This window comes from Mercenaria mercenaria, chromosome 15 (genome assembly GCF_021730395.1).
Source record: "Mercenaria mercenaria strain notata chromosome 15, MADL_Memer_1, whole genome shotgun sequence".
NCBI classification, from domain to species: Eukaryota; Metazoa; Mollusca; class Bivalvia; order Venerida; family Veneridae; genus Mercenaria; species Mercenaria mercenaria.
The window spans coordinates 72,266,232-72,285,837 of record NC_069375.1 but is presented as its reverse complement, the minus strand read 5'-3'; the positions used below and the strand labels follow the sequence as shown (position 1 = coordinate 72,285,837).

General features: G+C 33.8%; 1 protein-coding gene across 1 annotated transcript; it reads right to left on the bottom strand.

Moving 5' to 3' along the window:
* Positions 1–9,798: 9,798 nt before the first annotated feature.
* Positions 9,799–18,762, bottom strand: LOC123558275 (uncharacterized). The gene is made up of 2 exons (XM_045350158.2): positions 18,516–18,762; positions 9,799–13,741 (listed from the first exon to the last, which is right to left on the bottom strand). Exons 1-2 carry the CDS (start codon positions 18,564–18,566, stop codon positions 13,076–13,078), a joined length of 717 nt encoding a protein of 238 aa, XP_045206093.2. The 5' UTR covers positions 18,567–18,762; the 3' UTR covers positions 9,799–13,075.
* Between the last annotated feature and the right edge of the window lie 844 nt (positions 18,763–19,606).

The window sequence follows — 19,606 nt, the reverse complement described above, 5'->3', positions numbered from 1 at the left end:
CATGATGTGACATTTTCAGCCTTCCGATTCCATTAACGGGTACATTTTCGGTACAGGACACTTAATTTTGAGAAAAAAAAATGGCCCAAATTGGCCACCTAACAGATGACTGACATAAAACGTAATGCATATCTTTAATACATGTGACCAGACGAAATGATGAGAAGAAAAGCAAAAAAATGTGTGAAAGTCAATATCTAATTTCTTGTAACTATCAAATCTAGTATGTATTATATATAACGTAAAATATACTATTAGGAGTAGTAAGAAAAGATCAAGAGTGATCTTTGTGCCCACCATTGAGCCACTTTTGAATGTTCCAAATTTCAAGACTAGCTCAAAGTCAAAATCTAGGTCAAATTTCATTTCGGTACATAACACTATGCATGTGGAACATGCATGTGGTCCAAATTTGAAAGTTGTAGCTTGAGAAATGTGAAAGAAGGTCACTAGATCAATGTCAACGTCAAAGTTCATTTTGGTACACAAAACTATGCATGTGCTTCAAATTTGGATGCTGTACCTTGAGAAATGTGAAAGTAGGTACTAGGTAAAAATCAATGTCAAATTTCAATTCAGAACACAAATATTCATCTGGTCCAAATTTAAAGACTGTAGCTTCGGAAATGTGAAAGTAGGTCACTAGGTCAATCTCAAGATCAAAGTTCAATTTGGTACACAAACCTATGCATGTAGTTCAAATTTGAAAGCTGTAGCTTGAGAAATGTGAAAGTAGAACATTAGGTCAAAATCAAGGTCATATTTCAGTTTGGAACACACAACTAGGCATGTCGTCCAAATTTGAAGCCTGTACTTTCAAAAATGTGAAAGTAGGTCACTATATCAATGTCAAGATCCAAGTTTCTTTCGGTACAAAAACTTATGCATGTGGTCCAAATTTGAAGACTGTAGCTACAGAAATTTAAAAGTAGGTCACTAGGTCAAGATCAATGTCAACTCATGTCAAGGTTCATCTTGCCACTCAAAACTATACATGCAGTCCAAATTTGAATGTTGAAGATTATGGACAAGAAGATTTTAAAAGTCTTTCCTATATAAGTCTATATGAACCATGTGATCACCCAGGGTGTGGTCATATTTAATTTGAACAATCTTAGTAGAGAACCGCTAGATGATACTACATTACAAATATCAAATCCCTAGGCTTTGTGGTTTGGACAAGAAGATTTTCAAAGTTTTTCCCTAATAAGGGGAATAATTTGAACAATCGTAGTAGAGGACCACTAGATGATGTCACATACAAAATATCAAAGCCTTAGTCCCAGCGGTTTTGGACATGAGGTTTTTCAAAGTTTTTCCCAATATAAGTCTGTATAAACCATGTGACCCCCGGGACGCGGCCATATATGACCCCGGGAAATAATTTGAACACTCTTGGTAGAAGACTACTAGATGGTGCTACATACCAAATATCAAAGCCCTAGGCCCTGTGGTTTTGGACAAGAAGATTTTTAAAGTGTTTCCCTATGTAAATTATAAAAATTAAGGGTTTATATAGACTTATACAGGGAAAAACTTGTTGTGTCCCCCTGAAACTCAGACTGGTTCCACAAATTTTGAGTGAACTCCAGTCTGATGACGGTGGGCTAAAAACATAATGTTCAATTTCGGCAATTACTTTATTCTTGAAACTTGTTTTTCATTATATGTGATCTAATTTGGTAGTAACTTTTGTGTCAAAGAGTAGACTTTAATGGTCACCTGTGCACGTGTAACTCGTGTTGTAATTATTGTATTAATACCGAATACACAGCATCTCTTTCAGTAAGAATAACATAATGAAGTTTAGATGCTTCCTAGCATGTGTTATTCAGTTATACTGATAATGTATTATAGTTGCCGATAATGTGTACGTTATACTAAAAGGAGAAAATTAAGATTTAGGTGTATATCATCAAAACACAGAAATATTTGATAAACGAACAACTCTTTACAAACAATCTACCATAACGGATACTTAAAATATTGTTATCTCCCCCTTTAAGGTTCATTTCAAGTCACCCTCGGATGAATTTTTGTTTTAGTTTTTTACGCCAAATATACCTTGATTTATCTTATACAATATACCAAACTATTCATGGTAAGTAGAAGAAACTTTCAAGACCGGTCATATTTTATAAAACAGTACATTTTGTCCTATATCACAAGTACTTCGGCTGTTCATGTTCTATTTTGTAGAAGATATCAAGCTTCTTTTTCAAAAGTATTTTATCATTTCTTTTATGATTATTGTGTGTCTAACATATTTCTCCAGGTGCTCCGGGACTTGAAAATGTTACAAACAATGTACATTTAAACAAATTACAAAAGTTGCAAAATGAAAGTGAAAGTAGAACTGTCAAAATGACCAAAACTGCAATATCAGTTTTCATGTCCCGGAGTACCTAGGTAAATATGTTAGACATACAATAGAGACAAATTTAGAGAAAAATATGTTTGAAAAAGAAGTTTGATATTTTCTACAAAATAGAATGTGGACAATCGAAGTACATGTGTTGTAAGACAAAATACATGTTACAGAACAAGTTGACCTTTACAGAAAGTATTTTCTACCCATTCTGAACAATTCTGTATATATATGTTATGAATATTACGGGTCTGTCGGGTATAATTTCCAAAATGAAAATTTACCTGAGGGGTAGTTACAAAGGTGTTTACATGATCCTTAAAATGAATGCCATATGTAAAGAAATAAAACAAAACAATTGCTGAAATCTATGTTCAGTCTAGTTTTGTGTGAAATTTCAACACTGGGACATTATTGCAAATGCGTCAAAACGAAAATTTGTAACTGTTACCAGTCCGTTGAAAATGTCGAGTTCTTAAAGGTGTAGTAGTGCCCGAAAGTGTGGCGCCTTTATGCAGTCTTTTTTGTAACTCCTTGTATATACACTCAACAAAATTCCTAATCGGTCAGTTATTATTGTATTACTATTTTGTTAATAATCACGCCATGTACCCGGATAATCTTAACTCTGTTCAGCGACCCTAACTCAGTGCCAAAATGGCTGACAGAAAGACGATGTATATTGTTAATTTCCTTGTCTTTTTTCATGTTTTTATGTGAGTATACACTGTTAGCGTTAAACTTTTGATAGTCATAATATCCTGTATTGATATAATGTTTTGTGTACTAAATATTTCAATCGAAATGTCACATTATGTGGCTGGAATTCATTAAAATGTACTCAAAAATGTCTTCAAAATGAACATGTTTTATGTTTCTAACTGTTTTAAAGTACCAGAAATTGCAGTAAGACCTTTTTCATTCTGTGTGTCCGCGGACAGGCATACTTTTTCAGGTATAAAATGAGAAAACATAAAATATCATTTAGATTGTGTGTTGCTTCAAGTGTATGGAGGTGATAAAGATAATGGGTTCTTTGACTAGGTCTCGCGCACACTGTAACTCGGTGACTGTGATAAAATATCAGAGAAGATTTAGATACAAGAAGATTTATTTAACGTCGGATAAGTTATAAACATATAACACTAGCTTAAAGCTATTTTCCGACAAACACATGCAAATAAGCTCAACATAAGTACAACAGCTGTAATAAAATGCAAATATGTTAAAGCACATTAAAGCAAATAAAGCATCTGGCTCTAAGTAGATAAGAAACAAATCACAAATTATCATATACATGTTACAGCGCATTAAAACAAAATGACACATAGGTACTTGCAAATAAAAGGAAAAAGTGATTTACCACATACCGGTTTAGCACATTTAAAGCAACATAAAAAAGATTAGCTGACACTACACAAAAATAAGACGAGTCACATTTTACAACATGCATTAAAAAAAAAACAACACAAAAGAAGAAATCATATACATGCTAAAGGGAACATAAGAACTACTTAAAGAAGCTGAAGAAAAATATTTGCATCATCAGCAAATAGCATTCTGTAACTAAAACTAATAAAGGAAAAAAGGGTTACACACAGAGAACTAAAAGGACATTTAAAGACATCAGAAACCCCAAAATATCCCGAACACTGCTTACGCGATTTCAGACTTTTATAAACGTTAAAAGGCAAATATTTCAACAGCTTATTTTTTACCACAATTACTGTGATATGCTTTTCTATTTTATTGTCCTAAATAAAGAACTCGATCTCCAGTCTATTTGCGCTTTCATGAAGGTTTAATATTACAAATCAGAGCAAGTGAAATTTGACTATGGACAAGTGGCTTTTTAAGTGTCCGTGGACAAGTGAAAAATGTAAGGATACCCACACCCTGTCACGTCAGTCCATGCATCACTCCCCCACCACACACACACACACACACACACGCACACACACACACATACACGCACACGCACACGCACGCGCACGCGCACGCGCACACACACACACACGCACACACGCACACATACACACACACACACACACACTTTTCTTCTATATTTACCGTCTGAAAAATATCATATGTAATAATTAATCATAAATCTAATCCAATTTAAACAATATCAAAAATATTCCATTAGCACCTCTATAAATACACTATACGATATACACGAAACAAACAGAATTCTTCTGATACAGTGTGTGGGTGGGTGGGTGGGTGTGTGTGTGTGTGTGAGAGAGAGAGAGAGAGATGGAGGGAGAGAGGGTTGGGGACTACAGAACTTCGAACATCGGTGGTATTAAATAATTTCTTATATAAATATAATAATTTCGACTTTTATACTGAGTTATTTTTGAGGGTTTATCCCGATTTTTCCAAACATTGCTATTTGCATAATATTAAAATTATGAAAAAATATTTGACTGTAGTGGGCATACATATAACATCTTGTAAATCAATGACAAAGTTTAAAGACAATACCGCTTATAAAGTAATGTTTACAATAATCAAACCATGTACATGTCAACTCATTCATTTTTATAGAATACTAGTCAGTTAGGTGTTTATCCGTCACGCAAAAAAAAGTTTCATTGGAAAAGTTGCCTTGTTCATCGTTTTTCCACCTGAAAGCACAATAGTACGGGGGCCAATGAGGTCTACCATGCATCTGCCCCACCCCCCGCCCACCCACCCTAGACTTTTTTTCATAGGTACCAAATTGTTTGTCAAGACAAACTCTTTCAAAATAAAAAATGTTCCCATGAAAAAACTCTTTTGAACTATATATGATTTCACTGTTTCCATGGCAACCATTCAATTTTGAAAATGACGACCATATAGATGATAATCAGTCATATCTTGGTCAGTTTTTGTGATTAAACAATAAAAATAATGTCAAAATGGAGCTAAGACAGTGGCCTTTAAAAATCAGCATTTTTATGTTAATTAACTAATTTGCATATTCATGAATATTAATGAGAATGTTAAAAATAAGAAAATTTTGTTAAAAAATAACATTTTAGTTTCAAATCAATTTAAATGTACTAATTAGCTTTGTTCTGTTCTAAACGTCTCTCAGTGTTTTGTAATATATTATTTTGTTACTTTTATGGCACATTTGTTTCCTCAAAACTGGATATGCTCAGCTAATTTTCATAAATTGAACCAGTGTCACAAACAACGAATAAAATTCTGAAACCCCTAAAACTGAATAAAATGATATAATTAATTGTTATCAATGAAAAACCAATTTTTATGTGGTCTATAATGTTTGTAGACATAAAATTAACACTTTATTAAATGAAGAATAAAAATGTAACATACATTACACATGTTACGTTACCATTTCAACAACATTGTTATATTGCTTCAATTATTCAGAAAATATTCCATAAACATGATTAATATTACATATTTGTACTGTAATAATAGAATATACTTCTTTACTTGTCAGAGAGTGTGATATCTTTTGCGTAACACACTTTAAAATACGTTACCACAACCATTGCTTTTTAAAAAGATATTTAAAAAGAAGTTGAAGCCGAAATTGTCACATAATGATTTATTTAAACTGTTAGCTGATAGTTAAAAACGGTTTTCTTCTGTTATTTCAGAAATAGCCTAAAATATATTGCACCCTTCATGTAACTCTAAGTTTAGATTGAATTTCAATAAAATACACAATAATATCCATCTGCATCCATAATAGTAAAATCATACAGCTGATATTTTCAGTCATCCTGTTAGTAAAAGTCAAGTTTTATAAAAAGTACTTTTTAATGTTAGAAAAAGTAGCATTAAAAGAACATAAACAAAACCAATCCTAGCTTTATAGGATGAATCATAGGGTCTTGAGTCAGATATCTGGATGAGGCCTTTGCTTTCCGTGACGATTAAATAGGGCATCGTGTCTAAAGTCAGCTTAGTAGAATCAGACTTACACCCACCTTTACAATATGGAGAACAGCACTTGCCTGCAGAGAACTGAGTAGTTCCAGAACAGAATCCATAGAAACTTCTTAGGTTAACTGATCAACATTACATGTACATGACTGAATTCCTTTTGCAAAGTGGTGCTTAACCAAAACTAATAAACAAAAAAAAAATATGCTGGTATTTAAAGACACTTTAGATTTAATACTAAAACCAGCTGGACAAAATTGTTTTAGTGATATCAAATCAAGATATAAGAAATATATAAAACTTTATACATATGAAATAAAGAAGACCTATTGTAGTCATTTTAAAACATTTACAAGAAGACAGAATGTACAAAATATTTTTTTTGGTGTTCTAAATTGTACAGACAAGGACTAAATTATATTATGTGTTGGAATATTTATTCCTTGATATACCGTAACATTAAGAGAAACACCACTAAGAGTAACTATGCATCAATCATAACAAAAAAGTTTGATTATCAATTAAGTTACATACCAAAGGTTATGACAAAGGCATTACCTCTCTTTGTCAAAAGTTCAAACTTCAGAATCAAAGTGATTTTGAGCCTATGATCTTTTGTCATTTACTTTCTTATTTATGAATGATATGTTATAAAGCAACATATTATTCGTAACAGATAATCAATAAGAGAGCAAATAGTCTATATTAGGTAACATTAAAGTGAAAACATCGTAAGTAACATTTTAATCAAGACGTGCAGAATTTGATTCTTGTAACACTACTGCCTCATAATTTGTGCATTCATTTTTTTCAGACATTTCATCTGATTTTAAGTTCAAATTTTAAGTAATCCATGAAAATTTCCTATAACAGAACACTGTTTAAGCTATACTAGTGCTAGGGGTATGATGGCAGTTTCACATTTAACTACATCTAACGAACAGACATAATCAAATCAAGTCAGCTATTATTTTGCTCGATTGTGTTGTTATGCTTCAAAAGGATGAGCTTAAAAACAATTTGCTATCCCTTAAATACTCTTTAAGTGCCATATGATGGTTGTAATAATTCCCCTCGTACTCACTTTCAGTGTTGTTTGATTTTCTAATCATTTCGGACCATACTAAAATAGAATTCCTCTTAAGCCAGTGCTGGTGGCGTAAGGTGCTTTTCAGACTTCATTACCTCTCATAAACAGCCATGATCCAACTGAGTTTGCTATTTATTTGCTTGGTTGTGATCTTTGCTTCAAAAGGATCTTCTTAAAGTCCATTGCAAAATGTTTTCAGTAACTCGTTCATACAGCACTCACTCTCTTTCTATCAGTTTTAAATAGCATTATGTGATTGTTTTCCTAACAATTTGGTTTTCATAGACTTAATATCATTCACATTCTTGACTGCTTTTTCCAATTTTAGGCTATAAGTTTAAATCTAAAGATTACTTGAAGTACCTGAAATTTCATTTTTTTTAGTTTTTATTCAGTGTAGCTTTTCAAAAGTGAATATTTCAGCAATAAACCCATGGATATCTCAATACAATTCATGCGTTTCTGAAACTAAAAAACAAAATACTTTATTCCTCACGTAAGGAACTGCATTGATGCGCTTCACAATAACACAAAACGAGATAGATATTCCGTTAAAACAATTTCCATGAAAGGAAGCCCCAAATTGTAACCCTGTTATCAGTGTATGAATGTTAGCAGGGATATATGTATTATTAATATATACAGAATATATACATAAAAATATATAATCAATGTAAAATGTAAGATTTGACAACAATATTGAAACCATCAAATAAAAGAACAACATATTTAAGAAACAGATATTAATATAAATAAACTGATAGATGCATTAATTCAAAATGAAAAAAGGAACATTGAATGTGTAATGAATGTTTCAGATGATTTCTTTGTTGACAAAATGAAGAAAGAATGTTAGAATTAATACTTTAAAGTTTTAACAAATCCATGATACCATAATATTAAAATCAATGGTTCAGGTTTCTTCATAGATATTTCTAAATACAGCAAAGTACAGTGGTAACGTACTTTTCAGCGCCGTTATGGGAAAAATCTCACTGCTTGGAAAGTATGGAGCTGTACTACTTTGTAGAAGTATTTAACAACTTGATAACTAAATATTCCTGTACCATTTTCTGAGAAAATAACAATACAATAAAACAAGATTACTGGAATGGTAACGTAACATGTGTTAAGTATGTTACAAACAGATTCCTCCTTCAGATAAGTATTTACATTATATTTTCATGTGTTTCAGCTCAAATAACACAAGTTTACTGATCACAGTTTAGTTCATCATGTTGTTCAGTTTTAGTTATATCTTGTTTTCAGAGATGTCTGTTTCAGCATAGATTAATTTAAGCAAATTTGCTAAAATACCTAATGTAGAAAAATTATTTACTCTCACAGTAATAAAATACTACTCTGCAAAACACTGAGAGACATTAAGACCAGATCAAAGCTGTCTGATCTATATTTTCTAAATAATTGATGTATCAAAACAAGATTATTGAAATGGTAACGTAGCATGTGTAAAGTATGTTACATACTGATTCCTTCTTCAAAAAGGTGTTCAAACTTCATTTCCAAACAATATAGCTCACATAATTGTTATTTTATTGATAACATTTAATTATATCATTTTATCAAATTTAAGTGGTATCTTGTTTCCTGAGATGTTGGTTGTGATTATGGTTAATATTATGCAAATTAGCTAAACATACCTATTTTGGAGTAAAACAGTTTCCATCAGTGTTACAAAATACTATTTAAGAAAACACTGACAGACTTTCAGAACAGATCAAAACTGTTTGGTACATTTAAATTGATTTAAAGCTTAAAAATATTATTTTCTAATAAAAAATTGTCATTTTGTAAAATTCTATTAAGATTCATGAATATGCAAATTAGTTAATTAAAATAAAAATAATACTTTTAAAGGTCAATGTCTTAGCTCCATTTTGACACCATTTTTATTGTTTTATCACCAAAACTGACCAAGATATGACTGATTATCCTCTATATGGTCGTATTTTCCAAAAATGAACGGTTGCCATGGAAACAGTGAAATCTTATATAGTTCAAAAGAGTTTTTTCATGGGAACATTATTTCGAAAGGGTTGGTTCTGCCGAACAATTTAGTACCTATGCAAAAAAAGTCTAGGGGGGATGCATGGTAGACCCTATTGGCCCCCTACCTACAAGGATTGATATATTTAACATGATACATTTTGAACTAAATATATACTTGATCAATGGAGATAGATATAACAACAGAAAATTCCTTTATACATCGTAATTACACAGAAAACAAAGTTGTATCGGCTTTACATCCACCATGTTGGCACTGAGTTAGGGTCACTGAACAGAGTTAAGATTATCCTGGTACATGGCGTGATAATGCAAGTATTTACACGAAATTTCACATACCGACATTTAAATAGGTACTGCAGCTAATTATGTCTGCCTCTCCCCCCCCCCCCCCCCCCCCCCCCCACCCCACTCCCCCTCTGGGGGAGACATATTGTTTTTGCCCTGTCCGTCCGTCCGTCCGTACGTCACACTTCATTTCCGGGCAATAACTGGAGAACCATTTGACCTAGAACCTTCAAACTTCACAGAGTTATAGGGCTGCTGGAGTAGACGACCCCTATTGTTTTTGGGGTCACTCCGTCAAAGGTCAAGGTCACGGGGGCCTGAACATTGAAAACAATTTCCGATCAATAACTAGAGAACCACTTGACCCAGAACGTTGAATCTTCATAGGATGATAGGTTATGAAGAGTAGATGACCCCTATTGATTTTGGGATCACTCTGTCAAAGGTCAAGGTCAAAGGGGCCTGAACATTGAAAACCATTTCCGATCAATAACTAGAGAACCGCTTGATTCAGAATGTTGAAACTTCATAGGATGATTGGACATGAAGAGTAGATGACCCCTATTGATTTTGTGTTTACTCCGTCAAAGGTCAAGGTCACAGGGGCCTGAACATTGAAAACCATTTCCGATCAATAACTAGAGAACCACTTGACCCAGAATATTGCAACTTCATAGGATGATTGATCACGAAGAGTAGATGACCCCTATTGATTTTGGGGTCACTCCATTAAAGGTCAAGGTCACAGGGGCCTGAACATTGAAAACCATTTCCGGTCAGCAACTAGAGAACCACTTGACCAAGAATGTTGAAACTTGATAGGATGATTGATCATGCAGAGTAGATGATCCCTAACGATTTTGGGGTCACTCTGTTAAAGGTCAAGGTCACAGGGGCCCGAACATTGAAAACCATTTCCGGTCAGTAACTTGAGAACCACTTGATCCAGAATGATAAAACTTCATAAGATGATTGGTCATGCAGAGTAGATGACCCCTAACGATTTTAGGGTCACTCTGTTAAAGGTCAAGGCCACGGGCCTGAACATTGAAAACCATTTCCGGTCAGTAACTTGAGAACCACTTGACCCAGAATGATGAAACTTCATAGGATGATTGGTCCTGCAAAGTAGATGGCCCCTAACGATTTTAGGGTCACTCTGTTAAAGGGCAAGGTCACAGGGGCCTTAACATGGAAAACCATTTCTAATCAATAACTTGAGAACCTCTCGACCCAGAATGTTGAAACTTCATTAGATGATTGTTCTTGCAGAGTAAATGACCCCTATTGTTTTTGGGGTCACTCCGTTAAAGGTCAAGGTCACAGTGGCCTGAACATTGATAACCAGTTCCGATCAATAACTTGAGAACCACTTGACCCAGAATGTTGAAACTTCATAGGATGATTTAACATGCAGAGTAGATGACTCCTTTTGATTTTAGGGTCAGTCTATTAAAGGTCAAGGTCACAGTGGCCTGTTCATGTAAAATCATTTTGTGGAAATAACTTGAGAACCACTTGACCTACAATGTTGAAACTTAATAGGATGATTGGACATGCAGAGTAGATGACCCCTATGTATTTTGAGGTCACTTGATCAAAGGTCAAGGTCACAGGAGCCTGAACAGTAACTTGAGAACCACTAGGCCAAGAGTGTTGAAATTTAGCGGGATGACTGAACATGCCAAGTAGATGATCCCTATTGCAGCCAACCATCAGTGTCTCTTTGACTTTCGCTCCTGAACCCTATTGATTTCTTGCCTATAGGACTTTGCATTGGGGGAGACATGCGCTCTTTTACAAAAGGACGAGAGCCCTACTAGAAAAACACATAGCATTAAATTGACACAAGAGCAACGCGCTCGGGTTGTTGGAATTATACAACAAATTTCAAAATTGGTCATTTCAATGAATTGTACTTTGGTTAAATTTCGAATAAAAGAGCGTGGATGGTAGATAACCAACGAGTGAAGGTTCTTGTAAACGGAAATAAGGTTACAAATGGAAATAACCATCAAAGTAACAGTTACAAACAAATAACATCAAAATTATATTGAAATTGTAAAAACAGTAACACACGTGCCGTAAATGTGTCCCAGCTAGCAACATTCCGACAGCGCGATCCCATTGCTCTTGTGTCAATTTCACCATAATATGTGTTTTTCTGGTTGGACTTTCGTCAGTAATGCCAAAATTGTAAACGAACACGTGCATGTTGGTGCACATGCACTGCACGTGCATAATATCCAATATTAGACAAAACGCCTAATGCGGTTACTTTGGCTAGGAGTCACCAAAAATAAAGTAATAGTTAGCTGCAGTACCTTTTCAAATGTCGGCATATGAAATTTGCATGTAAATACATGTATTATTGACAAAACAGTAATACAAATATAAACTGACCAATTAGGAATTTTGTTGAGTGTATATGTTCAGTTTCCATGTGAAACAAATCTTTCTTTCTATGAGTTGGCGTTGTTTGAATTGTCTTTCTTAAAATGTAATGCTAAGCGTATAAACAATAATATAACATCTAAAATCAAAGACGCGTGCTTGTCATTCAAACATAAAAATATTGTTGCTGCTATACTACGATTGATCTTTGCATTCATGCATCCTTTATAAATTAAAAAAAGAAACACAAAAAGTTTGAATGAACAAAAACGAAAGAAACCGTTTTCGAAATTACTTAAGTTGCAAACATACTTTAACTTCTTATTTCTTTGACAACGAAAACTGCATAACTTGCAACAATCATACACCGTAAAACTGTAGTTGACCTTCCGCGATATGCCCGTATTTCGATACGCTTTGTGCATAAGTGCGGTCAAGAATTTCTAAGGATCTGGGAATGTAATTTTACGCATTCATACAAACACTTTTTTGTTATATTCTCTGCTTAGAACTGTGGTGTTACGGTGCCCGACTTTATGCCTACTGTATAACTTAGTCCAGCTTTAACCTGTGCGTGGGTGCGCAATACAACACTACTTCTCTCGATTAGGCTCAGTCAAACCGAGTTTGCTATTTTTTGTTTGGCTGCTTTCTATGCGTTAGACGGATCCTTCTACAGATTCTGCAAAATTGTTCATTCATAGAAAGTGTTTCAAATATAATAATCAAAGTTCTAGCATAGTCAATGTTTGTTTTCCTGGAATCTCAACCTGTCGGTCTTATAAATGCACATGATAGTCAAATGGTACGAAAATATATTTCCCAAATGAACGTTATATTCAAATACATTGTACATTGTAGTTCTTAGTGTTTTAGCTTACACATCTGTTTTATCATTCACAGTTATCCAAGAATAATAGCAAAATCTAGACTAAAAATCGCCAGATAAAAGCTTTAAAAGTACACCGTTCTTGCAGGTAAAACCATGTTGTATTTTGTTACATTTTCTTTGCAATTCTTAACCCATAGTTTTTTTGAGACGTATTTACACCTGACCTCTTAATTTGAACAGGAAATTGCCACGAATCAAATGACTTCTCGGACAATGTCTCGAAACCTGCTGCCTCGAAAACCTTCTTAGAATAAATTGACGAGCCTTCAACTTTTATGTATACGGGATCTATCCCCAACTTCGATATCATATCAACTGTTGCTTTGAAAATATTTGTTGCAAGTCCTTGCCTCTGGTATTTCTCAGCAACTGCAAGTGCGTCGATATGAAACGCTTCATCAGTACCAAAGTGTCCAAAGAAATCCGCATATTCGTCACATATATTGTTGAACCGCATAGCTTCCTTAAGTGACTTTGTTTGTATGTTGTCTAGACTTTCACAAGCGTTCTTGCTTTGTACTGATGTTCGGAGAATTGCCGCTGCTTCTTCGGTCTGTTCGTCTATTATCATTAGTGACAGGTTTAGTTTGAATGTCTGCAGGCAGATTGTTTTAACTTCATCTGTCCATTCAAGGCCTGCCGACAAATGAACTGCTTCCTTTGTAATAAAATGATCCCGTATGAAGTCCATTGCCTTGTCATAATATTCAGGTGTAACTAGTACCAACTTGAAACCTGGTATGTCAATACCTTCTCTTGCCTTCTCGAAAGCCTAAGCAGAAAAGATAAAAGAAGTTTTAGAAATGATGTGTTAATAAAAACACAAAGATAAAGAAATGAACAATGTGTCTTTTTTAACTTGGCAATAATATTTTTAAAAATATATCTGTTAAAGTAGTGGACACGTGACAACTCTCGGCAGTTTCTGTGTGATTACGTATTTTCGTGGTTTATTCGGCATTCTTCGGATGTACACGTAACATGGAGTACGTAACTTGCCGATTGTCATCACAGGGCGCTACTTAAAACCATACGAAATATAATGAAGACCATTCTTCAAGTTCTGATATCTTATATATAATAGTTTTAATTCTAAGTGAAGACAATATTTGACCACAACTGTATATTCTGGATTCGTCATATTGACAGAAAAAGACTAAATTCTAACGGTAACCGTAACGCCAATAAGTGTTATCAATAAAGCCTATAACCAAAGCCCGTGGGTGATTCAAGAAGATATTGATATAACAACGCAGTCAGATTTCATATTAATAAGTTCCTGCACTGAATTCTACAGTAAAGAAAACCGCGAGTTTCTCTCCCTCTCTCCGTATTTTAAGTTGCGTTAAGTAATCCCTAACGTTAAGGTTTCGAAGTAGGCATTGAGAAACAAAAATCAAACAACTACAAATCATAGAAAGAAAGAGTTGTTTGACATGAAAATTGAACAGCATGTAAAACATGTATATTCCTTTACGAAACAGGTGTCAGTAGTGTGTAATCTTTATGTTAATATCAGCTAGTGATTATTTATTGTATTTTGAATGATTAAGTCACTTTCAGTAATCCCCTAGGATGAGAAATGTGTTGATAATGCAGAAAAAAAACACTGTTTTTGTGATGGATGGGATATGAAAACAACTCTTTGCAGTAGCATTTATACTTGAAAGTGTATGTAAGTAGTATTTGGTTGAAGGGGACTATATTCATTCAATACAGGAGGAGTTTCATGTATATTGCCTCAACATTGACTCCATGATGATCATTTAAATAAGAAAATGTAGTTTTATTCCATATTTTCAATATAGCTGATTTAAGACACTGTGACACACTATAGATAAAAGGGGACAAGAGGTATGGATTTTGGATGAAAGTAAAAATAACACATTTGTTACTTTCGTAAGTGTTTACTTTAAAATTATAATAGCTGAAATGCATGTATACTGGAATTTTATATTCTCTTTAGGTCAAATGTTGTTATTAAATGCCGGCTTCGGATTGGTTGAAAAATGTGTAGGGGAACCCGTAACATTCATTGAGACTTCAGCTGATTGGTTAAAAATGTGTTGTTTTGAATCATAAAAATATCCTTAAAATCTGGAAATGTAATGTTTTCTGTGCATTTTGAAGTATTTTATAGCTGCCTGGCTATATATTTAACTCTGAAATTTTCTAATTGAGCAGGATATTAAGGAGAGGTAGAGCGTTGGATGAATGCATTGTTATTTTCTTGTAAATCTTTTATTTAGGTCTCAGAACATACTCAACTGGCTGTGGTTCCATGAAGATGTTTGAACAAGATTGTAGGAAAACCATGTACTGACGGTGCCAGAATGCTTACTGATAAATAAATGTAGAGGTATGACACTAAAAATACTTAGTGATAGGCAGACTTAACTAAAGTGTTTTGACCCTACAACCTTTAAAATTATATATATATATATATATATATATATATATATTCTCTTTTCCTTGAAGCCATGAAAGTCTCTGGGACGCCATTTTTGCCATTTTTATTTCTCTTTTTGTGTGAACAAAGATAATGTATCACTTATTTCAGATTATTTTTACTAATTCAGATGCTCAAAAGCTCAGTTGGAAACAGGAATAACATTGAAAATAGAATATTAAAATATCTGTAAGCTTGCTGTTTACAATATTTTATCAAAATAGTACATTAAAGGACACATAAATACTGTGTAAAGACTCAGCTAGATAGACATTGCTCTAGAATCACTTATTCAGTAAAATGTGTTGTTTGTGGGGTTTAGCTGGAAGTTATATTACAAAAATTAGTTATTTTACTTGAATTGTTTACAAGAGAGGTATTTGTCATTTGAACACGTTTCTTTTAGGGTAAGTTGATACAAATTTTATTTGCTTTCCAGCATGATGTACAGCTTTTATTACTCATTTTTAGTCTTGTTGTTAGTCAGGTTGTCAGAAAAATGCCAAAATTGAGCCAAGGAGTTATCAGAAATGAAAAAGTAATACATATTTTAAGTGAATTATGTCCCTTTAATTGTTTGTAAATCTTATATTTCTGCTTTTAACACTTTCAGTGAAGTATTTTGGGCTCTACAATATTATTTTCATGCAAGAGTAGTGTGTCAGGCATTCTTAATTGCAAAAATATGTTCTAAAATATGTATTTTCCATTTCCATGGTCAAAATATGTGTGAAAATAACCTTAAAATGGCACTTCAGAGGTGGTTGACTGTCATTTATTTGAGAGTACAGCAATTTTCAACAGCAAAATTGATATACCTGGCAAGATTATGCCTCCTTTTGCTTACATTTGCATCATTTTTATATAATTTGTTGTCTTTCAATGGGAAAAATGCTTATATCTATGGCATAGTTGCCAAAAACTGATGAAAAGAATATGCAGCAGAGGTCTGTTTGAAAGACATGTAAGGTGCAAAATGCTCTAATGACAGTGTCAGTAGTGTGTAATCTTTATGTAATATCAGCTAGTGTTTATTTATTGTATTTTGAATGCTTAAGTCACTTTCAGTAATCCCCTAGGATGAGAAATATGTTGATAATGCAGAAAACCACTGTTTTTGTGATGGGTGGGATATGAAAACAACTCTTTGCAGTAGCATTTATGCTTGAAAGTGTATGTAAGTAGTATTTGGTTGAAGGGGGCTATATTCATTCAATACAGGAGGAGTTTCATGTATATTGCCTCAACATTGACTCCATGGTGATCATTTAAATAAGAAAATGCAGTTTTATTCCATATTTTCAATATAGCTGATTTAAGACACTGTGACACACTATAGATAAAAGGGGACAAGAGGTATGGATTTTGAATGAGAGTAAAAATAACACATTTGTTACTTTCGTAAGTGTTTACTTTAAAATTATAATAGCTGAAATGCATGTATACTGGAATTTTATATTCTCTTAAGGTCAAAGGTGGACGGATAGCTCAGTGGTTTGCACACTGGCCTTCCAATCCTGAGGTCGGGGGTTCGATCCCCGGCAGCTACTCGGGAATTTTCAGAAAGGCTTTTCAGTGTTTCCCACCCAACTAGAGGTGTACTGGTCAGGAACCCAGGCAATCCTTGCGTGTATCAGTGCTATACACTGGACACGTTAAAGAACCAGCCTGTCTATTCGCAACGAGCTAGGCTAAGTTAGCCGGACAAGCCTGTATCTGATTTCTGATCTCTCTGTCGTGGGGGCTTTGTCTCACTCTGTTCCTCTGGTCAGATCGCTCTGTGTCTGCAAAGCGCCTTTGAACGTGAAATTGATCATGAAAAGGGCGCTATATAAATCTGGTATAATAATAATAATAATAAAATATTGTTATTAAATGCCGGCTTCAGATTGGTTGAAAAATGTGTAGCATTCAATGTGACTTCAGCTGATTGGTTAAAAATGTGTTGCTTTGAATCATGAAAATATCCTTAATTAGTGAAGTAAGTACTTGTTGGAATTCACCCCTAAATTCCATGCACAGTTGAGGGTGGCTGTCTTTGAATGGAAATAGAAAAAGAATGGATCGGGCATGCCCATGTAAAAATGTTATTTTTTTGGTGTCTGGAAGGCTATTTGACAGGGTAAATGGCACCTGATGTGTCAACAAAAGTTTTGAAGGGGTCCTACAGAGTCATTTCCTACAATGCAAGTCTATGGAAAAATTAATAGCAGTGTCTGACATTTTGCTGATGGTTTGTAACGATAGATATACAGTCATGTTAATGTTGCAATATCTTTATTTCAGGTGTATGGTTACAGACTTTTGTGTGAGGTTTTGAAAGTTGGGCAGGCGACTCTAGGCCGAGAAGCTCTGAAAACTGTTTACTGCCTCCTTTACTAAACAACTTTGTGTTTTACCGGGGCATGAAGATAGCATTTCGCATGCGCAGTAGTTTACACTGGTCGAGGTATCAAGTAGGGGTGAATTAATTAAACTACATACTGATTATCTGCTGAAAACTTGTGTTACTTTTATTTTCACGGTAACAGTCACATAAAATGCAGGATTGTCTATTTTTTCACTTATTCTATTCTATATCTATTGGAATAATAAAGAATTCGAATTGGACAAAATTCGAGTTTTTTTGTAGTCAGCCTCTGCTTGCTTTTGAACGTCGGGTTATGTTTCATGTGCATTTTTAGAGAGAGTTACAATATAGAAATGTGTAAAATAGTTCAATATACATGTGTAATAGCCAAACATCATCAAAATATTTGTCCGGATACTGGTGTACCTCACAGGGAAAAATATTTCTTTTTATGACCCCCTTTGAGGCCCCATGGAACTAATATTTTACGTCGCAATGCGATGCCGACGACAACATCGGATGCAGAATAAGCTGAAGTTTGTGCAGGGTGCGCTCCATTTATGTCAAATATCTTTTTAGGAAATAATTGAGCCGAAATATGAAAATGTGTCTGTCAACTGGTTCCCAACCAGTAACGGGATTGAAGAATTTAGCCACACGTGTATAGATATCGAAAGACAGCAAAACTTTATAAGTACATTCAAATAAAATTAGACTTTGAATTATTTTCTATTTAAAATATTTTACCTCTTGTATTTTGTCCAGCTTCAATCCGTTTATTACTGACTTTTCTTCCATGTTTACAAGCTATGAAATTGATAATATCACAAGTAAACTAGGTTAACCTGTGTGTAAAATCTATTTTTAGACACAGTAAAATAGATGATAGTATGATATTATATGTGCAGTATACATATACAAAACATACACATTGATCTAAGCGATATTTAATCTTATTTAGAATAACAGTTAAACCATTTATAGATAAAGACTGATATTCCGCGTGTAGACTATTATATAATAATGGATGTGATGATATATAACTGTGCATTCGTGTTGCTTATACATACCAGGCGCGTAGCTGGAGTGACCCTCGGCTTATTCCGAGAAGGGGCCTCCTCCGAGACAAAAACAAGAAAAGAAAATATTTTACTCCTTAAAATAAAGCCCTTTGACCTCATTTCGAAACAAAAAATGATCTGCTATGACGTCTTTAAACATGCCCATATTTCTCAATCATCTAATTTCAATTCGATTAGATGTTTGTAACATATATGTATTAATTTCATTAACAGCTGATAATTGAAATGTTTTTACATCTGCTCAGACTCCACATAATACCAGACAGTAGTAATTAAAGTAGTACTACTTGCTAGTATACTACTTGCTAGTAAAAATAAAACAGTTCAAGAGTACGTTTTTCTGACGATTTTAATGTAGAGTAATATATTGGAACACAACTTTGTCAAAGTGTTTGTGGAGTTATATTTTGTTTTCAAAGTTTATTTCGGTTTATTTGTTTTATAGCAAGAAACGTATGTAATGAACTACGAAGCATGCTGTCAAGCAATTAAACTGAATAAACCTTGATAAAGGTAACTTATCTCGAAAACTGTTTTCCAAAGTATACGTATTACATGTAGATCTAGATCTATATGATTGTTCCAAAGATAAAGGTTGGTTAATTAAATTACGGAAATATTTTAAAAAAAGAAGACCATAAGGACTTAATTAAACATTTTTGCAGACTGTTTCTAAAGCCGTAGGTTAAACGGTGAACAAAATCACGAATTTACTTTGGTGACTCTTCTCTCAAATTGTTTATCACCATCATATTT